The 25867-nt window shown below is 42.6% G+C and overlaps 1 protein-coding gene across 1 annotated transcript in view; it reads right to left on the reverse strand.

Annotated features, from left to right (window-relative positions):
• Nucleotides 1-9633: 9633 nt before the first annotated feature.
• Nucleotides 9634-25867, reverse strand: part of LOC126262364 (chorion peroxidase-like) — a 260243-nt gene continuing 244009 nt past the window's right edge. Inside the window, exons 16-18 of the mRNA XM_049958952.1 lie at nucleotides 23946-24115; nucleotides 14923-15031; nucleotides 9634-10968 (exon numbers count right to left, since the gene is read on the reverse strand). Coding sequence (XP_049814909.1) covers nucleotides 10812-10968; nucleotides 14923-15031; nucleotides 23946-24115 — 436 coding nt within the window. The 3' untranslated portion in view covers nucleotides 9634-10811. The remainder of the gene's footprint in view (nucleotides 10969-14922; nucleotides 15032-23945; nucleotides 24116-25867) is intronic.

Here is a 25867-nt window from a genome sequence, read left to right on the forward strand (position 1 = left end):
AAAATGGAATGTAGTCGAATTAAGTCGGGTGACGCTGAGGGAATTGGATTAGGAAATGAGACACTTAAAGTAGTAAAGATTTTTTTGCTATTTGGGGAGCAAAATAACTGTGGTGGCCGAAGTAGAGAGGATATAAAATGTAGACTGGCAATGGCAAGGAAAGCGTTTCTGAAGAAGAGAAATATGTTAACATTGAGTAATGATTTAAGTGTCAGGAAGTCGTTTCTGAAAGTATTTGTATGGAGTGTAGCCATGTATGGAAGTGAAACATGGACGATAAATAGTTTGGACAAGAAGAGAATAGAAGCTTTCGATATGTGGTGCTACAGAAGAATGTTGAAGATGCGATGGGTAGATCACATAACTAATGACGAGGTATTGAATAGAATTGGGGAGAAGAGGAGTTCGTGGCACGACTAGAAGAAGGGACCGGTTGATAGGACATGTTCTGAGGCATCAAGGGATCACCAATTTAGTACTGGAGGGCAGTGTGGAGGGTAAGAATCGTAGAGGGAGACCAAGACATGAATACACTAAGCAGATTCAGAAGGATGTAGGCTGCAGTAGGTACTGGGAGATGAAGAAGCTTGCACAGGATAGAGTAGCATGGAGAGCTGCATCAAACCAGTCCCAGGACTGAAGACCACAACAACAACATATGTATTCTATAAGCAATTCCCGTAATTATCAGCGTGAGCAGATGGCACTTGCTGGCTTACTTCACGGAAGTAGCCAGCGGTGTCTGCCTTTACATGTCAATGTTTAAACTGACTCGTTTCCCATTCCTCATGGGATTTACGGAACAGGATTTTTTAACGCCTGAAAAATGTAGATGACATCCGGAATGAGTGACAAGCAATAATTTGTTTTTAGTAACCTCAGAGATTTCATATGGCTCTTGTATTTCGGATGAAGGAATTCAAATTCCAGTGTGGTGATATGGGTTGTGTTTGCTGCGGTTTACGTAAGTCGTTCAACAGAATGCGAGACAATTTAACCAACAAGGCGGCGCGAGACACCCTCCCCCAATGACCGCGAGATCCCAGCTAGCGAACCGCCGCTAATGAGCTCGCGGTCTCTTGACGCAACGAGTCGCCGTGTGTCCGCCTACTTTTGCTCGTGGTCAAGCTTCGTAGGCGAATCACAGAGATGGGTGAGAGTGCCGCTCGGACGTGGCGCAGCTCTGCCGTTACGTAAGTGGGTTACGGCGTACGGCGTCCATACGTGCAGTAACGCAACGGCCGCTGCGGGCAATAAGCTGGATAAATGACCTGTGTGTCTGCGGTCGCACTGCCAGGCGAAACCTGCAAATCACTGTCCGGCACGAAACTCACTACAATATGGCATAGCCTCCATCCTGCCATGGTTTCCTCAAAATGCTTCTCCCTCATACCAATTACTGGGGAATGGACTTCTATGTGCTAAAAACTTTAAAATATCTTATTTTCAATGTAGGAAAAATACAAAAAGTATGCATATAAATGCAAAATGTTTTGTCTCAATATTGCAGAACTGTAAATAGTTATGTTAAAAATAACTCACCAGACAAACTGATGCAGTGGTGGACTGAAACACATCGCTGTTGCAGTGAACCTCAAAATCTTTCTTCAAGTTCTCTAACAAACCGATGTTGGTCGTCTCGAAACAATGCACGATACCGGGACAAGGACCTTCCAACATCAAATGATGAAAGTCTTGCATATTTTCTCATAAGGGTGTCGTATGTTTCGTCATAGGAATTTCACTGGTACACACAGATTCACTTTCACTAGCGTCTACTTCCTCTTCCAAAACCTTCACAATTTTACACATAGTATTTGTATGAAACCCAACATTTTTTTCGAACACACTTTTAAATTTGTGTTTAATAGCTTCCCTTTTTTTATCTTTTAATGAATTAACTTTTTTCTCTATGTAATGCACTTCGTTAACTGTTCCAGTTAACAAGCTGGTTGGTGTTTCTAATTTTTTTACAGAATGAAACAAAAAGCTCAAATTTTCAGATAGTCCCTATGTAACACTGTCCATTTTTAGTGTACTATTGTTGAGCAAGTTCTGAAGAGTTTCAATTGAAGAAGCGTCATCTTTATTTAGTTCATCAATCACTGATTTAAAATTTTCAAAATTGTTGCAGAATACACCGCTGCTTACAACTATGGGCTTAGGTGGATGTGCAAGATCTGGATTTTTGCCTCTGAACAAATGAATTCTTGTTGACACTTTCACAAACACCTTTCTGCCATTTTGTACACTTTACGATACAACATACGTACCTGCTCACATACTCTGTGTAAACCAGGTACTACACAAGTTACGTATAGCACGTGTGGGAAGCTTGAAAGGCATTTGGCTACCTTCTTCATTTACTGAGTAGCATCTGTAAGTATAAAACACTTTTTTCATCCAATTCGGTCATAAAAACTACAGAGATTATGGAATAAGCGAGTCATTGTTATATGATTCGCTGCTGATATTTGTTTATATATTAATAGCAAACACTGCTTGGGAACTATTTCATCGCTTTCTAGCACACCTACTGCAACATTTACCACTTTGCTACGGCTACACTCTGGTGACTTATCAATGCTTATCCAATTTTTTTTAACTTTCTGCTCTGACATTTCTTAGTAAAAGATAGTCACATACAATTTTCTTGATGTTAGTTCTTCTAATGTTTCAAAATTTGTGTATTTCGTAAGAAAACTTCCGAGCGCTGGACTTCTTAGTTTATATAAAGGAATACCACACGAAAGGAAAGTATTGCATAAATCTGCACAATGCTGAAAATTTTTTGAAACTAGGGTATGTGAAGAGGAAGCTGCTTCACCGGAAAGAACTTGTCTAGAAGCTGTACGTGAAGCGGCCATTCTATGTTTGCTACCTGCTTAATGCTGCAGGATTGATGGTCAGCATTTATTGATTACCCACACTGTTGACAAAATGGAATTCTTGCATCACTTGTAAAGATGCCACTAAATTCAGCAACATATTTTTGCAAACGAGAGTGAACTCATGACTTTACTTTCGGCTATGTCTCGCCAATCACTTCACGTAACGTGAGGTACCGTATTGTATATAAACGCTCTGCTTTACACAAGACAAAAGTAATGACTCAAGACTGTTGTGGACGACTGACGCAATGTACACATCATTAATAAGGGATCCCCCTTTGATATAGCGAGGCAACACATGTAGCGAAGATCACTCACTAGGTAATACATTTACAACAGTGTCACATGCCTCCACTCCATGAGATACTGCATGATGATTCAGAATTTGAAGTTGGCCTTTGGCGTAATATGGTAGTGAGAAACTGTATCATCACTGCTCCAGTTGCTCGTAAAATAATGGTATTAAAAATTCATTCCAACCCTTAAATATGAGTAAGACCGCATTAGCATCCGTTTCAGACCGTAGTACCTGATGTGTGCAGTTAGAGATAGAATGGAGACAGTGATGCCACATACATTGTATGATAGGCCAACAGTACCGAACTAAGTGATTTTCGTTTGTATGAATGAATCGTTCAGAACCCATTATCAATAGATTTCGCCCCCATAATGCAATATCTTGACGTTCGTGTGTGTAGTAATATCTGTACATAAATGCAATAAATCAATCTGTCTGTAACTACTCTTAAAACTGATAACATTAATTCAGTGAAATGAAAGCAGTTGCAGTTTCCCGATGTCACAAGCAAAGTTTGAAAACAAAAGGGCAGAACTATGTATTAGTGTCCATAATATCATAAAAATGTACTAAAATTGAAAGGCAAGGCGGCTGGAATGGACATTACGCTTTAAATACCGTAAAGTGTTGTTCTCTTGTCAGGCTCCAACGTTGCATTATCCCTTTCCATTGTGTACATGTTTCCACAAAAACACACATTTGAAATTATTTCTTTAAGCCCCTCCTAACCTGCTACAAGTTAAGAATACCGTAGTTCAGTTTTCAATAATCGCAGCAGACTGAATCTGTGTCGTGTAAAGTATGTCGTAGAGAAAATACGTTTTATCTTAGTAGCGTAGGTCTGTCTTCTTTCTGCTTGTAACAAGTGAGTCTGATACGAAAGCCTCATTTGGAATTGTTTAGAAGGCCATAGCTGATCGCCTCTCAGCTTCAACGCATTTTTGGGGTACTTTTACGAAACGTTTTAAAGCTAACATTACCAAGCGTTGTATCGCTGCACTCGTCTTTTCAAGAGCTTTCGAATACTGTTAAAAAATTCTTCGATATTTCTGTTTATGCGTAGGTTACGCATCATTTGCCGAAAACCACTTTTAGATATCTTGAAGCGTTCACGAACCAAAAGAAGTGCTACACCTTATGCTACTCACCTTGTATTTGTGACGAATATGACGAAGGCAGGAGAGGCGACAGTAATTAGTAAGTGAATGGACGTTTGTTGTACTTGGGATAGCTCGCCGTGGTTGCACAGGATGTAACAAAAATATTACGCCAAGTTGCAGAGAATGCCCTGAGGAAGAAATTGAGGATAGTTGCAGATATCAGAAAACGTCATTCAACGCGATTACAGAACTTCGAAGTTAAATGTGAAAACGCTTACTGTAGCAAACATGATTTGTAACGCATGCTGACCGCAGCATGAACCTGACTTTATTCTCGTCGTCAAAGGCAACTAAAGAACCCATGCCAGTCACACCATCACTATCCGCAGTTCGAGGTCTAGCGGAAAGAAGGAAGGAAGATTGGTGTTTAATTCGCCGTCGCCAACGAGATCGTTAGAAGTGGAGCACGAGCTCGGGTTGGGGAAGGATGGGGAAAGGCAATCGGCTTTGCCCTTTCACACGAACCATCCCGCCATTTGTCTTAAGCTATTCAGGGACAAATCTGGATGGCCGGGCGGAGATTTGAACCTTCTTCCGAATGCGAGTACAGAGTGGCGACCACTGTGCCACCTAGATCCTGGGACCCCGCGTGTGATTGCCGGCCGGGTTGGATATCATCTCCCCTCAGCGAACAGATGTTTGTGTCGTCCTCATCATTTCATCTTATCAACGCACAAATCGCCTTAGCTGCATCAGATAGAAAGACTTGCACTAGCAGCCTAATTACCCCATTCGGGTTTTCCCCGTCATTATTGCCATACGATACTGGTCCCCTATATCATTTTCTCATCATCACTAAGCGCAGTGACGACAGCGACGTCAGAGTTACAGCTCACATTTTCTGGCGTAATGGTGGCAATTGATATTTAATGATCAGATGACTGAGATTAAATTAATTTATTAATAAAGGCAGAGAATTCCGTAAATAAGTGTGAGATAACTGTCGGTTTTTGCAAATAAAGCCGTCTGGATCGCTTATTATGTTTTCGTATATTACGACGTTTCAGCTACTACGATAATAGGATCAAAGCTAACTTATTTGCCGGGGAATACATAGCTGATCGCTTAATTCTTAGGACATTCTCTTTCGGCGCTTGACTTAAATGGTTACTTTGTTACAAGGTACGTCTTAATTTCATACAACCGAAAAAACAAAAAAAAAAATAGGAAGAAGGTTAACAATACAATGGTAGGAAACCAGAACCATACTGTTTTAAAATCTAGAAACGATGATGAATTACTTCTGGCAAACATAACTATGAAATAGTTGATGATGGTTGAGATGATCGATATAGCAAGCAGAAATCTAATAATACCAGTACTGCTGGCCCCTGTTTTGACCAGAACCGAGATGGTATATTCCTACACTTCGGTCAGGGGCCTGAAGATGGTGTAGTAAATCACCGAATCTGGTAGCCAAGTAAAATAAGTTTGGAAACCAGATAGCTGAAAGGCGTTTGATTTGACATCCTGTATCGAACAACCGAGTCCCGCAACCATCTCTGAAAAGATGGACATACAGAGAAAAGATAAAAATCTCCTTTACTAACCAATGTCAACGAAGCCTCTAAAAATACTTTGAAATGTTAGAGTTGCAGGCACTTCGCCTCGCCTTCGACATCTGCCTGCCCTCCTCAGGTTGCATTCTAAACCACTTACCCACACATCTCCCAGGAGAGCATTCAAAGACCAATACATTAACTTGAAGCCGGCCGTTGGTGGCCGAGCGGTTCTAGGCGCTTCAGTCGGGAACCGCGTGACCGCTACGGTCGCAGGTTCGAATCCTCCCTCGGTCATGGATGTGTGTGATGTCCTTAGGTTAGTTAGGTTTAAGTAGTTCTAAGTTCTAGGGGACTGATGACCTGAGATGTTAAGTCCCATAGTGCTCAGAGCCATTTGCACCATTAACTTGAAAACCTAGTGCCAGCAAGCATTATTCGCCAGTTCAGGCAGTCTTCTGCTGCATTACATATATATTCTACCTTCTATGCACTTCCATGCCTTATACATCCTGTCCCTTCGGAATTGTAATCAACTTCGCTACAACCATATCCGTCCCAATATAGACCCCTCCTACCTGACCACATTTCTCCAAATCCACGTCAGCTACCCAACCTTTTTCCATTTTCATGTTATGATCATTATCATACACCACCAATAACTCACAGCATTATTCAACATCTTAATCCCTGCATATTTAATTATGGTACAAAACTGTCTGCTCTAATATTTGTAGAAAATCATAACTATTTTCCAAACCTTAAAATTGTCGCACAGGGCGTAACGGGTATAAGTGCAAATATTTTTATATGTGGTACCTTAATACGTATATGCATAAGTGTGTTCGTTATATTTTCCCTGCGTCGAACAATCTTCCCACAAACACGTCACGAACTTTGCTACTGCATGTTTCCTGCACGGTGGTAACTGCACTGTCAAGTGGATTACGCCTATTAGTAAAGACTGACCATTTTGCGCCCATGCTTCCACACTCCAGCACCTGATCTGCTGTCCAAGGGAAAATAGGCGTTAATGGCTTGCTCCTTGTGTACTTGAAGGTACTACCCAACCTAAAAATATATCACTCGTTACAGCTAAAATTGTTAGTCTCCAAATTACGTAAATACTGACGCAGTGTTGTTCAGTACGCCGTCCTCAGTCACCAATAGAAATGTTTGCACTTACATTCGTCACACAGTGTATATGTATAGTTTAATTTCACAAATTTCATCTCGTTTTTTTTTTTATCTCTGGCTCAAGAGAGAATTTGGACCTGTTACCAGCCACACACTCATGGTTATTTTAAATAACAAGAAAGCGAAAAAGAGCACTTACCGTTTCGGTAGCTGGAGACTTCGTCTGCGACGCCTCCCCTAGGTACAGTATGTAAGTCAAGCTGTCGCTGATGACTTGGAGACTAAGTAACGAGTGCTTCGTAGGTTTAAATATGATAACGTAAAATGGGAGAAAACAGTTTGTAATTTTTTAAAACACGACTGACATAACTGTTGGATTCAAATTTTTTAAAAAAAAGTGTTATTGATAGTTTCCTGGAGTATTTTTTTTTGTGGAAATGTGCAAGCGTTAATCAACTGCTTGCTCTCTGTTCAGTGATAAGTGTTGTCTATGAAGGATTTATTGTCGTCGTTTATGAATGTGGTTGATACAGTTGGCAGTGCAGAAATTTTCATCTTGTCAGAATGCTGAAGAGTACTATGGTCACATTTTGCTACTGGTGTTTCCATGTTTCTTTGGTCATAGTACCATAAAAGCTCGTGAAAATATTATAGTCTCAGTACTCAACGCATATCGTATTATGTTTCAGTAAGGAAACAAGATAATTGGTGAAATTAATGCTATTATCAGATAATTTAGGTTTCAGAAATGTTACTATTTGTCGAGTCTGCTTCATCACATGCATTACTATGCATTTTATTCTGTTATTGTGCGTCCATTCTGTGTTGTCCAGTTAGCTGCTATATTTTTTATTCATTGTCAGTGCCAACGAAGGCGCATTCTTAAAATCTTGTGCGAATAGCAACATTGTTAAATCGTCGCGGTTGTCTCGCTTGTCAGTCATTGCATGTTGCTATACGCGTGGTTTAATTTAATTTAGGTTGTTGTAATGCTGCTTGATCTTCACTTACTGTTCCCTCTGACCATGAAGTTATAACGTATTTCAGAACATTTTCGTTAAGTTCATTTCTTTCTTTATCAGTGTCAGTCGATTAGAAATTTTATTCTGTTCATTTATATTTGATGGGGAGCCGAAAGTAACATTTTTGTGTTTGCTGTGGACGAGAAGTTAGATGTAAGCGTAAATCATTGAAGTCTTTCATAAGAGTGGGCAACAGTTCAACAAGATGTTTCTTTCATGTTGGCTAAACATAACACAAAAACTATTCTAAGCAGTTTCAAACAATGCTGTACATCTTTCTCGCAAATTAATTACAAAAAATATTTCATTTAGCATGACCCCTTACCACAGAGCTAGTAAGTAATGAACAGGGTCGTAGATTCTCTCAGAAGTGGTAGTCCTTGACCAGACTTATTGGCTCGGAAAGGTTTATTATCTTACATGCAGGTTAATAATTATTTCACAGTAAATATTGATTCTATAGATTTCATATCGTCGGTGACAGCAATTATTCAGAGCCAACTTATCAACTCAATTATAGTTTTTCCCGTACACTAGATGCTAGGGTGGTGACGGACTGGTAATTCACGAATATATAGCAGGTGTGCTTGAAGTTGCTGGTCGCATCCATGCAGATGATACGTATCACGTACGTGATAGGATTGCAGGCATTATAGATTAACCAGATAATAAAAATGCAAAATTTAATTGAACGTCAGTGTATATTTAAAAGTTTGTACTGCTGTCAAGCGTAAAGATTTCAGTTGCCATATTTTTCTTCTGGCTATCTTTCTACACCAGCAGCTGAACCAAACATTTGTGCTTACTCTATAAATGATAACCTGCTTACTACAAAAACTCCTGAGATTGTCTGTTCTTTCCTAATATTAATTGAAATGCAAAAAATGGCACTTCGAGTAAGGTGTGGTCGGGAACCTTAAATGTTTTTCGAAATAACTTTCGAGAGGATAATGCATTTCTGTGAGCAAGGTTTAATACGTGTACAGAGCAGATGCTAACTGCAAAGTACATTGATACAAGTATAGGATATGAGGTACCGGTGGGAAATGTATTAAAAGAAATTAATTGGATGAGGCAATTTGACCTCTGATATAAGTCAGAACTTACGTTACCGTTGAAGCTTAAGAAATATCCTGCCCGATGTGTTTTAATTAAATCCTGATTTTATACCTATGCAACAGTATCTGATGCAAATTTAACATTGTAAAAATAGGTAGTAATTAAGTTTTCGTGAAGCTAAATATAAAATTATTAGTTTGAACGAAAGAAAATTTTCACGAAAAACAAGAAATCCTATCGGAATGAACAAGGGACAAATTGATTTCCTAATCTTTTTTCATTTTTTTAATGCTGCCTGTATACCGTTGAGAAACAACGATAACAAAAATTTCCACGCACCTTACGTTCATTTGTATTTCAGAGGTCATAATTTAGTGATATCAACGTACTTCTTGTTGTTGTACAATAAATTGGACAGGTGTCAATACCCAAACCCAAAGAGCCTTCCTTTATTAAAGATTTCGTTTGTTGACTGAAGTGTTTAGGCTTGTAAACCTGATCATACTTGAGCCGAAAGTGTTTTCAGGTGAAAATATTTTGAAAACGGTGATAATTACAAACAGTAAATGTTATAAAAAGTCTGTATCTTACAGGACAATAAATATCTAAACAAATATACATGAGTCGAAATAAAAAAAGTAGAAACATTAAAGACCATCCGATACCAGGAAACGTCTTACGTCCCATGTATAACTTAATCATCATTCAATTATTTACATTAAATTCTATCTTAATAAGTATAACACGTTTCTTTCACTCATCAGTTATGTCAATTATGCTTTATGTACAAACGCTAACGCCGAAACGTATAGTGTCTTTAAATATTTAATTACAAAATTACAAATTGTATGGCGAGTTTTGAATAATTACAGAGAAGTGTGTAACTGCTATTGGTGAGCAGATTACGTGGTACCAGTGAATTCATTTACACACCATTTAGATCTTAATTCCTTAAACGGTGGAGTTGGTAACAGGCGTCACTGATGAACTTGCATAACACGGCCGAAATTTTTTTAAGAAAGAAAAATATTTTGACGCCTATATCCATCCGCAAATTAGAATTTCATTGCTTCCAGAGTCACCACTGCTGCTTCAATAATTTATTCCAGCCTAAAGTATTTACAATGTTGGCAGGCTGGTAATGGGGGCTTCCAAACAAAAAAGTCGGGAATCATTTTTTCTAGAGCACACCGCTACGTCGGGGAAATTTATTAAGTTGCATAGCATTCAAGAAATGGAATCTAGGGATTTAGTTTAAAAGACTCTCCTGCTGTACAAATGGAATATTTTAGGGAAACGTATAGCCGCTGACTGTTATGACAGACTGGATCAATAGTCCAACTGGACAAGAAGCTCAGGAAGTTACTGCTACATCACCTCTCTTAAGTACCTGACTTCCTCGACAAAGCTATGTACACTATTAAATAGGCGGTAGAAAGGCAGTAAAGGCGCTGTTACGGTCGCACTGCAGAAATACTGCATGTAACTTCTTGGCAAAGACCGACCTATTTAAGGCGTGACCTACATCATTATGACTTCAGGTAGTAATGTCTCTCAGTCTGCCGTTGTTATGGAAAGTGATGTGAATCATCTTGCAGAGCGGCCGTGGTGGCGTGGAAGCACTGAATAACAATTCAAAACGACGTGCGGTTTGACTCCGAGGTGCCGTGAGCTGTCTTGCTTGACAGCCATCGGGAGCAGCAAGTTTTTCGTATTTACAGCACCGCGCCGTGACGAGCGTCGCACTACTTCCTCTTCCTCTTGCCGAGCACGTCAAAGACGGAGGCGATGTTGCTGACGTAGGTGGAGGCGGCGGGCACCGGCTGCGGCGAGCCGAACTCTGCCCACTTGGTCAGGTCGATGCTGGGGATGACCCCGCTGCGGCACGGAACCCGCGGGTTGCTGTCAACACGCAAGCACGCAGCTGTCAGCCACAGGCTCCGGAGAACAGGTGGTCACGCAAGTAAAGTGAGTCTCTCGGGGATGTGATACATCCACTGATCATTAATTGCTAAAATTAAAATTATATCCCTAAAAAAGGTGGAAGAAAATGGAGAGAAATGAAAGACCAAACGAAGAAGCTTTTACGATATTCCTATCACAAGAACAGGCTATATAAACTTCATACTAAAGAAGATTGTTTACAAGAACAAGGAATTAATGAGGAATGGGATAACATTTTAAAAGCTGTAAGAACTATATCTAATGAAGTGTTACGTAAAAAAAAGAAAGTACCGGAAGAAAAAAGGACTAAGGATATGGAATGAAGAAATCGCAAACGCAATTAGAGACAAGAAATTAGCCCATCTACAAGCGTTGGAACAGAAAACGGACGATCAAGAGAGATATGGAGGTTGTCTCTCCTAAGAGTCGTCAGGCGCGTTTTCTCTGGTGTTTCGGCAGATATTTGCAATTTCGTTTCTGCAACGTGTAGTTGGGGTCACTCCAAAGAAACTCTGCTCATCAGAATGTTATGGTTTGCAACCAGCTCCGTGCAGCTTACTTCCTTCGATGCATCATGACATATTCAACGAAAGTCGACATTGAAGTTCAGTTTTACAAGCGAGTACGCACAACCGAAAGCATTACTGATTGAACAGTTTTTACGAGATAACGTTCACATCGATTACCACGACCTAAAAGGGATTCACCTCTCCATCGTGAGCAGCGTCTTCTCCGTGAAACTGGTGGGCGACGCGGCTTGTGGAAGGATTCTCAAAAGGACGACCAACCTTCAGTTCAGACGTTCGGATGGACACATAGGCCCTGTGAAAGTGGAAAATGCAGATCCAGAGGACGGTCCGCGTGTTCGAGTTGCCGTTTGAGGTGCCAGCCAATCCAACGGTGTTCCCACTGACATACGTGGCGCCCTTGAAACTATTCCATTTGACCATCAACTGTCGACAGAAGCGTCGCCTACAGTCGACGCTGAGCAGCGGCACCAGCGGCGGCAGGGCACCATAGACGGATATTCTGTTCTGCCGGAGCAAGTTTCGGCATCAGCTTTGCAATGCGAAGAGGGAATGACTCTACAGAAGTAGTTGACCACCACAGATTTGGTGGTGAGAACCGACGCTTTTGTCCCTGATGGCAACGACTCCCCCAGTGGTTGTTGGATACTGACACTCATGCTCAAAAACAACGGGCTCCCAAGTGACGAAAGAAATGTAGACTGGCTCCATCCAATACGTGCATGATCAAGTCGACAGAAGACGAAGATCCGGATGGTGATGACCATCCCCAGCATGAAGTTATTATTGTAAGTTTCCCTGACAGGATTCGATCAGCAGCAGATTCGAATGAGAGCTCTCGCGGCGCCACCCTTCTGGATGAAGGATAGCAGATGAATTCAGTATCTGACCCTATCACAGAAATACTGTAACCTTCGGGTGTCCCATTAATTCCGAGGGATGATCGCAACACAAGCCTGCCTGGGTGGGCCGACGATATAGAGGACGTGACGTTTCTTGCAGTAGCTAAAGCGGTCCAGATGCTTCACATCACGACAGTTAAATGCCAGTGGACATAGGAGGGGACCCATTGTTGACAGCAGGGCCTCCTTCCGGTCTCCCATCTCACCCTCTCCCAAGAGGTATCAGAAATACCGCCTCCCAATGCCTGGACTGCCCGTTTGGAGCCATCAATCTCAATGCCATCAGTTCTGAAGTCAAGATGCAGATGTTTCATGACTTCTTGTGTGCGGCTAGGGCGCCACCCACAGATAATGGCAGTGGTTCGTGGGTTGGGTTGATTTACAGGAGCAGACCAAACAACGCAATTTAGGGAAGGATGGGAAAGGAAGGTCGGCCGTGCCCTTAAAAAGGAACCATCCCAGCATTTGCCTGATGCGATTTAGGGAAATCATGGGAAACCTAAATCAGGGTGGCTGGATGTGGGATTCAACTGTCGTTCTACCGAATGCGAGTCCAGTGTGCTAACCATTGGTCCACCTCCCTCAGTTATGTCAGTGCCTTATGATGCGAGGCCATCCCTAGAATCCGACTAAAAGCCGTATACCCTGGGTCGGTGGTCTAGCGTTCAGTGCATGGCGCACTTCTCGATTCTGATGTCAGTGATGCCTGATATCTGGTGGTCAGTCACAAATTTGTGAATTGCCAGAGGCTCCATTCCATGCGTATGGTTGATTTTCCGTTATAGCGGAAGTGCCAGCTACTTGATACAGATGAACACCATTGGGAGAGTAGGCCAGCCGTCGAAATGTGGAGGTAGATGAGACTGATGTCGGCCCTCATTCATGGAACGACCCCTACAGCAGTGACTTCGACATCCCTTCTTATCCAAGAGATGATACTTCACCCACATACTAAGATGAATGCAGTGATATTGATCAAGGGCTTGTCCATATTGTATCTTTACCATGCTAATGACATACACTTCCTCGATTTTTGGACCTTCCTATTGGAACGAATCACTCGTCTATGACGCCACCCGCACTGCCGCCAATACTTTGCTAATTATCTGAATAGTGTCCTCTGGGACCCTCCCCACAGTTGGGGTGTACTGTGTATCAGAAGTTAACCTTACGCGCATGTTAATTTTAGAGAACGGACTAGAACAAGTGATAAAATCATGTGAACTCTTTCTTCGTGACAACGTACCCGGCCCTAATGATGAATTAGAATGACCCATGGACACGTTGATGGGTGGGAGCAGAAGGTGTCGTGTCTATTGTTGATTTCGCTAGTAGGGCAGCCTTTACATTCTATTTATGCTTCAATTTTTTGTTGTTTACTTCTTTATCTCTAAAAGATCATTTTTGTAAGAATAAAGATGTTTCGTTTCACCTGCCATTCTGCTCCTAAATAAAAAAAGAATGGAGAGGAGCCGTTCAGGGAAGTGAAGGGGGAGGCGCAGGCCTCGCATTTCGATCCCCGCCCAACATTCCTCCACCGGCCTGAAGGTGACCGCTCTACTTTACATTTAAAAAATTAAAAAAATGCTAAGGAGGCCGCTCGCGAAAGTCGGAAAATCTGTAAATAAAAAAATTGTAAGGCGATAAGTGGGAGAGCCGGGTTCGAGTCTCCATCGAGCACAAATTCTCATTACCGTCATTCCATTATACAGCTGTTAGTTGTCCATATTCGCAACTGCGAATACATTTCATGTATTTCATAGCGGCTGTACTCGCCGTAGTGCCTCTCCCTTCGAACATGCACATGTGTCCGAATGAATATTGCACCGTAATTCTGAACACAACAGGCTCTGCAATATCGTACTAGTAAGCTTCTGTTGTTACCAATAGCTTCCCTTCACTGGCCGGGGAGCTAGTGCCCGGAGATGACTTCCCTTCCATGATAATGCGTGCATTACACTTATTAAGACTCCTCGGACACAAATACGACTAGATATGTTGAAGCAACATCGTGAGTAGGCTTTGGTGTGGCACTGAACTGTTTTTTATCCAAGCTTTGATAAATCATTAATAAATGAATTTTGAAACATCCCCATCCTTGTGTGGCTACAGGTGGAAAGAGAAGTTCTCTTCTCCATGGTTACTAAGACGGATTCTCGTCCACAGTGCCGGTGTAGCCAAAGGCCTTAGTTCCAGAAGGCAGCGGCAGTAAAAATCTATTAACTTACGTCGTCGCTTCCACTTCCCAGAACTTTATCACTGCCATGAAATCATGTAATAAATGCCTGAAGTCGGCCCCGTTTACAGCGAATCAGTAGAACGTTTCTTAAACGTTTGCCAGTTATCTATGTTTAGCCACGAGTAAGGATAACAGAACAAGTGAAACAAATTTGGCGAATAGTGATAAAGTCAATAGGAAATCGAGGAGAAACGTTTCTCATAATTTAAAAGTATTACCGTCTATAAGATCAACATTTACTTACATCTCGTGGTCAGGCAGTACCATAGGATATATCTGTATCGTATCTATGATGTCAGTGTTGTCGCAGATGACCCTGGACAGCTTGATTTTGCGAAGTTCCTGTAGTTGCTCTGAAATAGAAACGCAAATATTGAGAAATAGTAAATTAAGAGACTATAGTTATAACATCTGAACTTCCTTTTGTTACGCACTAACAAGCACATACAACGCAATCACTTAATATAGAAATAATCATAGTTGCCGAAGGATTTAGGAAAAAACAGACCATAGACTTTTTCACGGACTCCACACAGTATTTTCGTTAAGTTGTTAATGGGAACAAAAATTTGGACAGCCGGATTTAGATATGGACTCAATTTCCTTCAATTAAGAGTGCAGTCAGCTTATCGAAAAATTTACAAATTACATTCTTCTCTTGAAATTATTTTCATTGTGACACTGTATAGAATGAAAATGAAAAAAATGTACTAGTGTCTATGTGGTAATGAGCGAAAGGTAAAGGTGAATCCCACTTCATCAGTAAATAAATTGTACTATCTGAATTGCAAATCTTCAGAACTCTATCTCAGAATGCATTGACCGAACTATAAAATGGTGACCCTGTGGTCCAACACATTACACAAGGCTACAGCTGTCTTGAACGGAACTAGGTGTGCAGTGATCAGACATTCCCATTCGAATACAGTCATTGTGATTTTCTATGGTTCCCCAAGATTTGAGAAATAGACCACGACCGATTTATCAGCGTAATTTCGGATATCTGCCTTGGTAGCAGTTACAGTCGGCAGCGTTGCAGCAACTACTTGGTCACCAGGAACAAGACCAGTAAAAAACTCTCCGTCACTTGGAGACGGTGCATATTGTCTTCCTCGAACAGTTCGTCGTTATCCCAGGCTTCCCTCTTCTTCTCAAGCTCTGCTACATTTTATGATTCTGTTCCTATGTCTCCGTTTCCCTTATCACCACCGTCCCCATTTCAGCTCATTTTCAGTCTTGACGTCCTCTGCGTGCCTCACGTCACCACAACGATCTTACGCCTTTGGTAAGTCTGTATAATATTTTTGATTCTCCCTTCCGCCAGGCGTTCTTTTACCTCAATGATCGTCTATTTTGTAAGCAGCATTTTACGTAGTCTTGACCTTCGTTACTTATCGTACAATTAGGCAGACTCTAGTTTCAGAGATCTGTTTTACCTTACCAGGTCAACGAAAATGTTCATCAGCTACACATACGATTTATTTTATAGTTTTTCATCTATCTAGTTTACCACTTTATCCTTATTCTAGGTTTCCTTTATCGGAATCATATTTCTCATATTTAGCTGACGGTTGAACATTTTTATGACAACTGGACACAGAATGTTGGGTTGTCACTGGGTATCGCTTCAGCTAAGTTATGAAATATATGTCAGTTCATATATTCCTATGTAGTTTCGTATACAGTTCAAGTACATTTTAACCGAGACAGGATCTTTGTACGTTTTGTTCTTGTTTATATATAAATGTATCGCTGAAGATGTGGTTCTAACACCATGAAACTAATTGGGCCCTAAATAAATATTAATCATACACCTGAAGCGATCTTTTTCATCACGATATAGTTTTACATCTGTGGATATCCACAATACAAAATTCTCTGTAAACAGAATTTTAGAAAGTGTAGTTTCTTTGTGTTGGAACTAGGGCGCAATATTTTTCGACGGAGGGCAACAGCACCTCCTTAGTAAATTACTCGCCCACCGTCACTGAGTTGACCTAATTCTACGTGGCTTGTTACAGTTCAATGACAAAAACATCGCAGTGTGGGACGCAAAGACAAATAGCTCCATCGTAGTGCTAGTAGTCCCCTTGTGTTGAAGTAAAGTGACGTCTATAGATAAGAGAGAGCTGGGTGGAACGCTGGTAAGACACCAGTGAGAACGCCGGTTCGATTCAAATTTTTCATGATAGCCCTGAATTACGACAGCTGCCGGGATGGTTCCTTTGAAACGGCACGGCCGGTTTCTTTCACAGTTTTAGAGTTCCGTGCTTAATTATCTGGTAGTCGACGGGATCTACGATCCTTTCTACAGAAAGGTTGAATTCCCAGTTATCAAATAGCTTCTCAGGTAACTGATTTTTTTGTATTCTTATTGATTCACCGTCTTCTACACTCAGAACGTACGATCATGGTAGTATGTTCGAATAACATTTGAGTACTTCTTGTACAGGATGTTCCGAAACTATTCGTTAAGGTTAATGCAGGAGGTGGAGAACCTCAGAATAACATATATAGCTATGGCACATACGGCCCTTAATAGCAATTTCTGATGCTAGGGGCAATTTACGCTGAAACTAGTTTAGCATGCTGGTGACAGCAGTGGCATTCACACGATCTTGCTTGTATGCACGTAGTACGTTGTCGGACCATTGACCGTTCGAAGATCTGTGGCTTGACTGCAGTGGTATCAGCAGCGACAGCAGTTCTAGTGACGAGATCTTCTTCTGTTTCCACAACGGTTTCATATTCCAGTCGCTTCATATGCCTCCAGAGGAAGAAATACAGACACGTGGGGTCAGGTAACCTGGATGGCCACATCATAGGGCCATCTCGGACGATCCATCGATTCCCCAAGGTGCTTCTCAGATGACTCCTCTCAGCAATTCTGAAATGGGTTGGCACCCAACCTTGCTGGAAGTACATTCTTTGTTCAACATTCAGAGGTACATTCCCCAGCTGTTTTGGTAACACATGTTCCACGAAGATGCGATGCGATGGAGATCCGTTGAGGCGGAATGGAAGAATGTATGGTCCAATCAACCTATCATCGAGAATGCTTACCCGCATATTAACACCGAATCGTCATCGATGAGCACGAGATCGCGTGTTTAGTGGATTCACATGTGCCCAAACAAGCGAATTGCTGATATTGAACCAGCCTTCACGAGTAAACAAAGCCTCGTCATTGCACGTGACCTCGCCTGGGAGTAAGGGGCGCGGAGCAGTCCGTTGTAAAAAACATTGTGCGAACTACACCCGTTGCCAAGTACCAGTGATTCCAAGTGCTGAAGATGGAAAATATGAAGCTACTGGTCATGTAACACATTCCACACAAGATGTATCTGACACTAAGGATGTGTGAAATGCGTCGTCCATTTGTAGATGGAGTGTGTTTAACAAGTTGCAGAATCTCTTCTTCCATTTCTGGGGTTTGCACTGTTCGATTCAGACCTGTATCATGCGTACTTGCATAGAAAGTGCCTGTTTCATGTATCTGTTGATGCAGATGTCCGAATGTTTGTTGTCGTGGAATCCGTCGGTTGGGAAAGAGCTGTCAATGCTGTCTCGCATCAGCTCGCCCATTTCCTTATAGAGACCCGTAAACCGGATACATGTCAACCATTGCAGCATACGTAAGCCAGTCCATGTTCACTATTGTCACAAGGTAATAATGATTGTGACTGACTCGGTGTGTTTACAGAAAAAGGCGATGATGCTTGCGAATGAATCGGTGTGTTTCCAAGTTGACCTCGGAGCCAACCATTCGTACACAGAGAAGTTTTTAATGTCAGTACACATTCCCAGTCAGTGACACCCACACAACAGCTTATGTCAGTACCTCCAATAAAATGTTGCTTTATCTGAAAACTACCTTGAGCAGTTAAACAAAGAACCGACTCGTGGCGATAACTCATTAGACCTTCTGGTGACAAACAGACCCGAACTATTTGAAACAGTTAACGCAGAACAGGGAATCAGCGATCATAAAGCGGTTACGGCATCAATGATTTCAGCCGTAAATAGAAATATTAAAATAGGTAGGAAGATTTGTCTGTTTAGCAAAAGTAACAAAAAGCAGATTACAGAGTACCTGACGGCTCAACACAAAAGTTTTGTCTCAAGTACAGATAGTGTTGAGCATCAGTGGACAAAGTTCAAAACCATCCTACAATATGCGTTAGATGAGTATGTGCCAAGCAAGATCGTAAGAGATGGAAAAGAGCCACCGTGGTACAACAACCGAGTTAGAAAACTGCTGCGGAAGCAAAGGGAACTTCACAGCAAACATAAACATAGCCAAAACTTTGCAGACAAAAAAAAATTACGCGAAGCGAAATGTAGTGTGAGGAGGGCTATGCGAGAGGCGTTCAATGAATTCGAAAGTAAAGTTCTATGTACTGACTTGGCAGAAAATCCTAAGAAATTCTGGTCTGATGTCAAAGCGGTAGGTGGATCAAAACAAAATGTCCAGACACTCTGTGACCAAAATGGTACTGAAATAGAGGATGACAGACTAAAGGCCGAAATACTAAATGTCTTTTTCCAAAGCTGTTTCACAGAGGAAGACTGCACTGTAGTTCCTTCTCTAGATTGTCGCACAGATGACAAAATGGTAGATATCGAAATAGACGACAAAGGGATAGAGAAACAAAATCACTCAAAAGAGGAAAGGTCGCTGGACCTGATGGGATACGTTCTATTTTACACAGAGTACGCGAAGGAACTTGCCCCCCTTCTTGCAGCGGTGTACCGTAGGTCTCTAGAAGAGCGTAGCGTTCCAAAGGACTGGAAAAGGGCACAGGTCATCCCCGTTTTCAAGAAGGGACGTCGAACAGATGTGCAGAACTATAGACCTATATCTCTAACGTCGATCAGTTGTAGAATTTTGGAACACGTATTATGTTCGAGTATAATGACTTTCCTGGAGACTAGAAATCTACTCTGTAGGAATCAGCATGGGTTTCTAAAAATATGGTCGTGTGAAACCCAGCTCGCACTATTCGTCCACGAGACTCAGAGGGCCATAGACACGGGTTCACAGGTAGATGTCGTGTTTCTTGACTTCCGCAAGGCGTTCGATACAGTTCCCCACAGTCGTTTAATGAACAAAGTAAGAGCATATGGACTATCACACGAATTGTGTGATTGGATTGAGGAGTTCCTAGATAACAGAACGCAGCATGTCATTCTCAATGGAGAGAAGTCTTCCGAAGTATGAGTGATTTCAGGTGTGCCACAGGGGAGTGTCATGGGACCGTTGCTGTTCATAATATACATAAATGACCTGGTGGAAGACATCGGAAGTTCACTGAGGCTTTTTGCAGATGATGCTGTGGTGTATCGAGAGGTTGTAACAATGGAAAACTGTACTGAAATGCAGTAGGATCTGCAGCGAATTGACGCATGGTGCAGGGAATGGCAATTGAATTTCAATGTAGACAAGTGTAATGTGCTGCGAATACATAGGAAGATAGATCCCTTGTCATTTAGCTACAAAATAGCAGGTCAGCAACTGGAAGCAGTTAATTCCATAAATTATCTGGGAGTACGCATTAGGAGTGATTTAAAATGGAATGATCGTATAAAGTTGATCGTCGGTAAAGCAGGTGCCAGACTGAGATTCATTGGAAGAATCCTAAGGAAATGCAATCCGAAAACAAAGGAAGTAGGTTACAGTACGCTTGTTCGCCCACTGCTTGAATACTGCTCAGCGGTGGGGGATCCGTATCAGACAGGGTTGATAGAAGAGATAGAGAAGATCCAACGGAGAGCAGCGCGCTTCGTTACAGGATCATTTAGTAATCGCGAAACCGTTACGGAGATGATAGTAAACTCCAGTGGAAGACTCTGCAGGAGAGACGCTCAGTAGCTCGGTACGGGCTTTTGTTAAAGTTTCGAGAACATACCTTCACCGAAGAGTCCAGCAGTATATTGCTCCCTCCTACATATATCTCGCGAAGAGACCATTAGGATAAAATCAGAGAGATTAGAGCCCACACAGAAGCATACAGACAATCCTTCTTTCCACGAACAATACGAGACTGGAATAGAAGGGAGAACCGATAGAGGTACTCAGGGTACCCTCCGCCACACACCGTCAGGTGGCTTGCGGAGTATGAATGTAGATGTAGATGTAGAACGTCAGAGGCCATATCTTCCTCATAAAAACATGTGTGATTTGATGTTCTCATTCTCGTCTACTAATTTGAACGAATAGTTTCGTAACATACTGTTAGTACTGATATTTTCAGAATTGAACTGCCTAATTCTGAGCTTCTGATAATGAATAAATCAAAAGAGAGACATAGATCTAGCGAGATGGCTCAGTGATAACGAACTGGACTCGCATTCGGAAGGACGGTCGCCCAAATCCTTCGCTGACCATCTAGATTCTAGAGGTTGGTTTTCTTTGGTTTCCGTAAACCGCTTAAGGCAAATGCCAGATTCTATCGAAAAAGACACGGTTCATTTCCCTCCCCATCCTTCCCCAACCAACAGAGGTCTCCAATGACCCTCTCGTCAACGAGTCGCTAAATACGAATCTTCTTTTCTTCAACGCCAGTCACTTCAGACTTACTCAATAGACCTAGGGTTGAGAAGGAAACTTACCACAACCAAGTGTGAGAATTATCCTGTAACAGGCATAAGTGAAAATGTTTGGTCATGTGAAGCAACGGGATGGTAAATCTAAATGACTAAAAAAGCATGAATGATAGCAAGGAGTAATGGGAAAAAAGATAAGCACGAATGTTGTTTCAGGATCAGTTCTCATTTAAAAAATATAAAATATTTCCATTAGGTGACAGCAAATATTGATTCAACTCTCTCCTAAACTTAGAGAGTCACGCGCTCCCCCTTGCCTTCCGTATTCGTCTGCACTACTCCACCGGTCTCTTATACCAGCTAGTGAGATTTCCTCATCTCCTTCAACACGTAGAACACTTCTCCTTTCAGCACAAACTTGAGTCCCGACACCTATAGTCTCTACCATTCTTGAGAACCCTGGTCTACTGCCGTGCCTCTATCACCTTAACTCCATCTCTATGGACTCCATATTCTTTCGTAACGAATCCCAACCGCCTTTCACTCCCACACTGTGAACTCATCCCGTCCTTCCAACCATAATTCACCGTAGCCACCACAACGCAAATGAAAGCTCCAATTCACTCTGCCCTCAGTCAGCTGGCACCACACTCCTATCCTAACACCTGCATCCCAGCTATCACTTCCTTTACGACGTCAATAACGCTCTGAAACGTTTATAGCAAATTGGCACAGAGTAAATCGTAATTTTGTGCAATCTGTCACATACCCTACTGTGTAGCAGCATAATTTGATGATGTGGCGTCTCGTCAGTGAGCCAAGGCGTGATCGTTCACGTGAAGACAGAGTCCCCAAAACTCATTGGCTGTTTGGAGCACCTCCACATCTGGTAGCGTTGCTTCTTGTCGACGCTGCTTGGTCCAGTATCATGAGACAGGAACGCTACCGTCACGGACGAGGGAGTGGGGTGGCAGCCTAGTGCTGTCACTAATGTAAGGTCGCTGCTAGCAGTTGTTAATGCTTCGAGCTGCAGTGAGCTGAAGAGTGCTCACCGCTCAAATATGTTAAACTGATTTTAAGATTTATTAAGAGTAAGAATTATTTTCTGTGGTGTGCATACTGTAAGACCTTCGGTACACACACCACCAGATTATTTGACTTGTCGCTCTAGCGAAGTAGGCGAGTGTCAGCAATATGTCTCGTGGTCTTATCGTGGCGTGTTTATCTTCTGCCGTTAGGTCAGACGATAGAAATGCCACTTGCACGCTTAGAGTAGCAGATTGACGGTGACCAACTTTAAACAGAACTTGATTAATTTTCACACACATTTATTAAAATAATAAAAAGGCATAGATATTACGTAACTTGATTCTGGATGCTGTTTACAACTGACAATCTGAAGTTCTTTTGGTCTTGGTACGTTAATCTTATTCTCACATATCTATGATACTTGACAAAGTGTCTAGTCATTTATCTTCATGGCTATGTACAGGAATACGGTAATCTTATTAGGCGCAGACTGAAACTTGACTACAGACAAATGCAGACTAATGCAGAGTGACTGATCGGAGGTCTGTACACCCGTTATAATACCTCGCGCGTTCAGGTATCACTGCGCGAGTGTGATCCGCGAGGAGAAAAGGTTCTACGTTAGTAGCAATCTCATTGGCTGCGTTACATATTAATACGCGGGTCGGCGGAAGCAGAATTTGGTCCGTCTCTAAGACAGCGCCATCTCGTAGTGCGGAGACGGACGAGCGCTGCGCTTGCGCTGTTTTGCTTAGCGGGGCGCGCTCTAGTGGGAAAGTTGTGTACGCGCTGACTACGCCGAACTATGTACACAACATTTTCATTATTAGAGTCTGATGGCGTCTGCCAAAGTGGGCAATCGCGTATGCAAGGTCCCAGGTCGTCATTGATAATATCGTAAGCGAAAGTGTATTAACTGACAAAACCGTTATTATGGATCGCTTATACTGATTACATTATCTTAAAATACGATTCACACAGTAATTCACAAATTCATTTTCACAAGGTAGGTAAATATGTGGAATGTTGCGCTATATTTGGTATGTGTATTTTGAACAGTGTGCTGGCAAGAACAGCTGCACTAAATAAATGACCGACATCCATTAAAATAAACTTTTGTGCTCTTTATTGAAAGGTAGACCAACATTTTCCCAGATCAGTTTCGGACACCACTTCATAATCGGAACCGCTACCGAGTGTACTCTTTTGCGAGAGGGACATTCAACTTCATAAGACGCAAGGCGACCTAAAGAACCCTGCGATGACGCCGTAGACATCTAACTACAGCCCTCAGATGTACTGCCAGGCTGTAGCCACCAGCCCCAGGACATAGCTTTTAGAGCAAAACTGTTGTATCCAATCCATCCAACATTCTCCCCAGTACCTCCCATACCCAGTCAGTTACACGAAACCACAAGTAATCATCCTCACTGTCATTCTGAATGTGCATCATATCACAATCATCTTTTTGTGAACATCATCACCCGCATTTTAATTTCATGAAATGTCGCATTTTAATCAGTAAATTTAAAAAGGTCAATGGCTGAAGGACGGGAACGTGTCCGCTGTTAGGCCCGCCTACCCACAAGGGACGAATGTAAATTTTAAACACAAAGGATATATAGAGAGTCTATTCCTCTTGAAACAACAATGAAGAAGGGTAATTTTGTAGTGAAAGCAGAGCAGGCTTACCTGGCGTGAAGGAGGAGGGCTGGTTGGGCAGCTCGTACCAGAAGCGGTCCCCTCGGCGGGAGTAGCTGAACTGTGTGGCGATGATGCAGGCGAACGTGGGGCCCACCATGCTGCCCGGCAGTGGCTGCTCCGACAGGCCGCCCGACCACAGGTCCACGTCGCTCGGATGTCTGCCGGTGCAAAAGTACCACTCTCAGACACGACACTGGCACGACAGGAGAGCGTTAGGTGTTTAGAAGAGTAAGGAGTGGCTGTAGTGTTGTAATGTCCTTCAAACGTCAGTGGCAATCGTAGTAGGTAAGGACCCCTCACCCTCTCACTTCTACACCAGCGTCTACATCTATACACCACAAGGCAGAAGGTTCCTTGTGGCTGATTGTCGTGGATGGTCCGCGGGAACAAAGATTATTGGTAACACCCCGTGTAAACTCGAATACGTGTAATTTTACCTTAATGGTCTTTTCGGGACATACATACTGAGTTGACAAAAGTAATGGGATGGCGATATGTACATATACAGATGGCGGTAGTATCGCGTACACAACGTATAAACTGGCAGTGTATTGGAAGAGCTGTCATTACTCAGGTGGTCCACGTAAAAGAGCAACGGCCTTGCCGCAGTGGATACACCGGTTTCCGGGAGATCATCGAAGTTAGGCGCTGTTGGGCGTGGCCGGCACTTGGATGGGTGACCATCCTGCCGCCATGCTCTGTTGCCATTTTTCGGGGTGCACTCAGCCTCGTGATGCCAATTGAGGAGCTACTCGACCGAATAGTAGCGGCTTCGGTCCAGAATACCATCATAACGACCGGGAGAGCAGTATGCTGACCCCACGCCCCTACCATCCGCATCCTGCTCTGAGGATGACACGGCGGTCGGATGCTCCTGGTAGTCCATTCGTGGCATGAAGACGGAGTGATCCATGTAAAGAGTTTCTACCGTGATTATGGACGCACGACGGGAATTAACAGACTTCGAACGGGGAATGGTTCTTGGAGCTCGACTCACGGCACATTCCATTACGGAATTTGTTTGGGAACTCTATATTCCGAGATCGACTGTGTCAAGTGCGTGACGAGAATAAGGTTCAGGCATTACCTCTCACCACGGACAACGCAGTGGCCGACAGCCCTCCCTTAATAACCGGGAGGAGCGGCGTTTGCATAGAGTTGTCAGTGCTAACAGACATTCAACACTGCGTGAAATAGTTGCATTAATCAATGTTAGACGTACGTCCACCGTATATGTTAGAATAGTGCAGCAAAATTTGGCGTTAATGGGCTATGGCAGCAGACGACCGGTGGGAGTGTCTTTGCACGACATCACCTGCAGTGCTTCTCCTGGGTTCGTGGCCATATCGGTAGACGACAGGAACTCCGTGGCCTGGTCAGATGAGTCCCGATTTCAGTTGGTAATAGCTGATGGTGGGGCTCGAGTGTGGCGCAGACCCCACGAAGCTGTGGGCCCAGGTTGTCGACAGGGCAGTATGCAAGTTGGTGGTGGTTTCATAACGGATGGGTCCTCTGGTCCTACTGAACAAATCATTGACTAAAAATGATTATTTTCTGCTACTTGGAGATCATTTGCAGCCATTCGTGGATTTCATGTTCCCAAATAACGATGGAATTTTTATGGATGATAATGCCCCATGTCACCAGGCCACAATTGTTCGCCATTGATTTGAAGAACATTCTGGGCAGTCAGAACGAATTATTTTGCCATTCAGACGGCCAGACATGAAGAGCATTGAACGTTTATTGGACATAACTGAGATGTCAGTTTGTGGGCAAAATCCTGCACCGGAAACACTTCCGTAGTTATAGACGGCTATAGAAGCTGCGTGGTTCGGTATTTCTGCAGGCGACTTCCAACATCTTGTTTAGTCCATACCACGTCGAGCTGCTGCATTACACCGGACAAA

Source organism: Schistocerca nitens, chromosome 1 (assembly GCF_023898315.1).
Source record: "Schistocerca nitens isolate TAMUIC-IGC-003100 chromosome 1, iqSchNite1.1, whole genome shotgun sequence".
NCBI lineage: Eukaryota > Metazoa > Arthropoda > Insecta > Orthoptera > Acrididae > Schistocerca > Schistocerca nitens.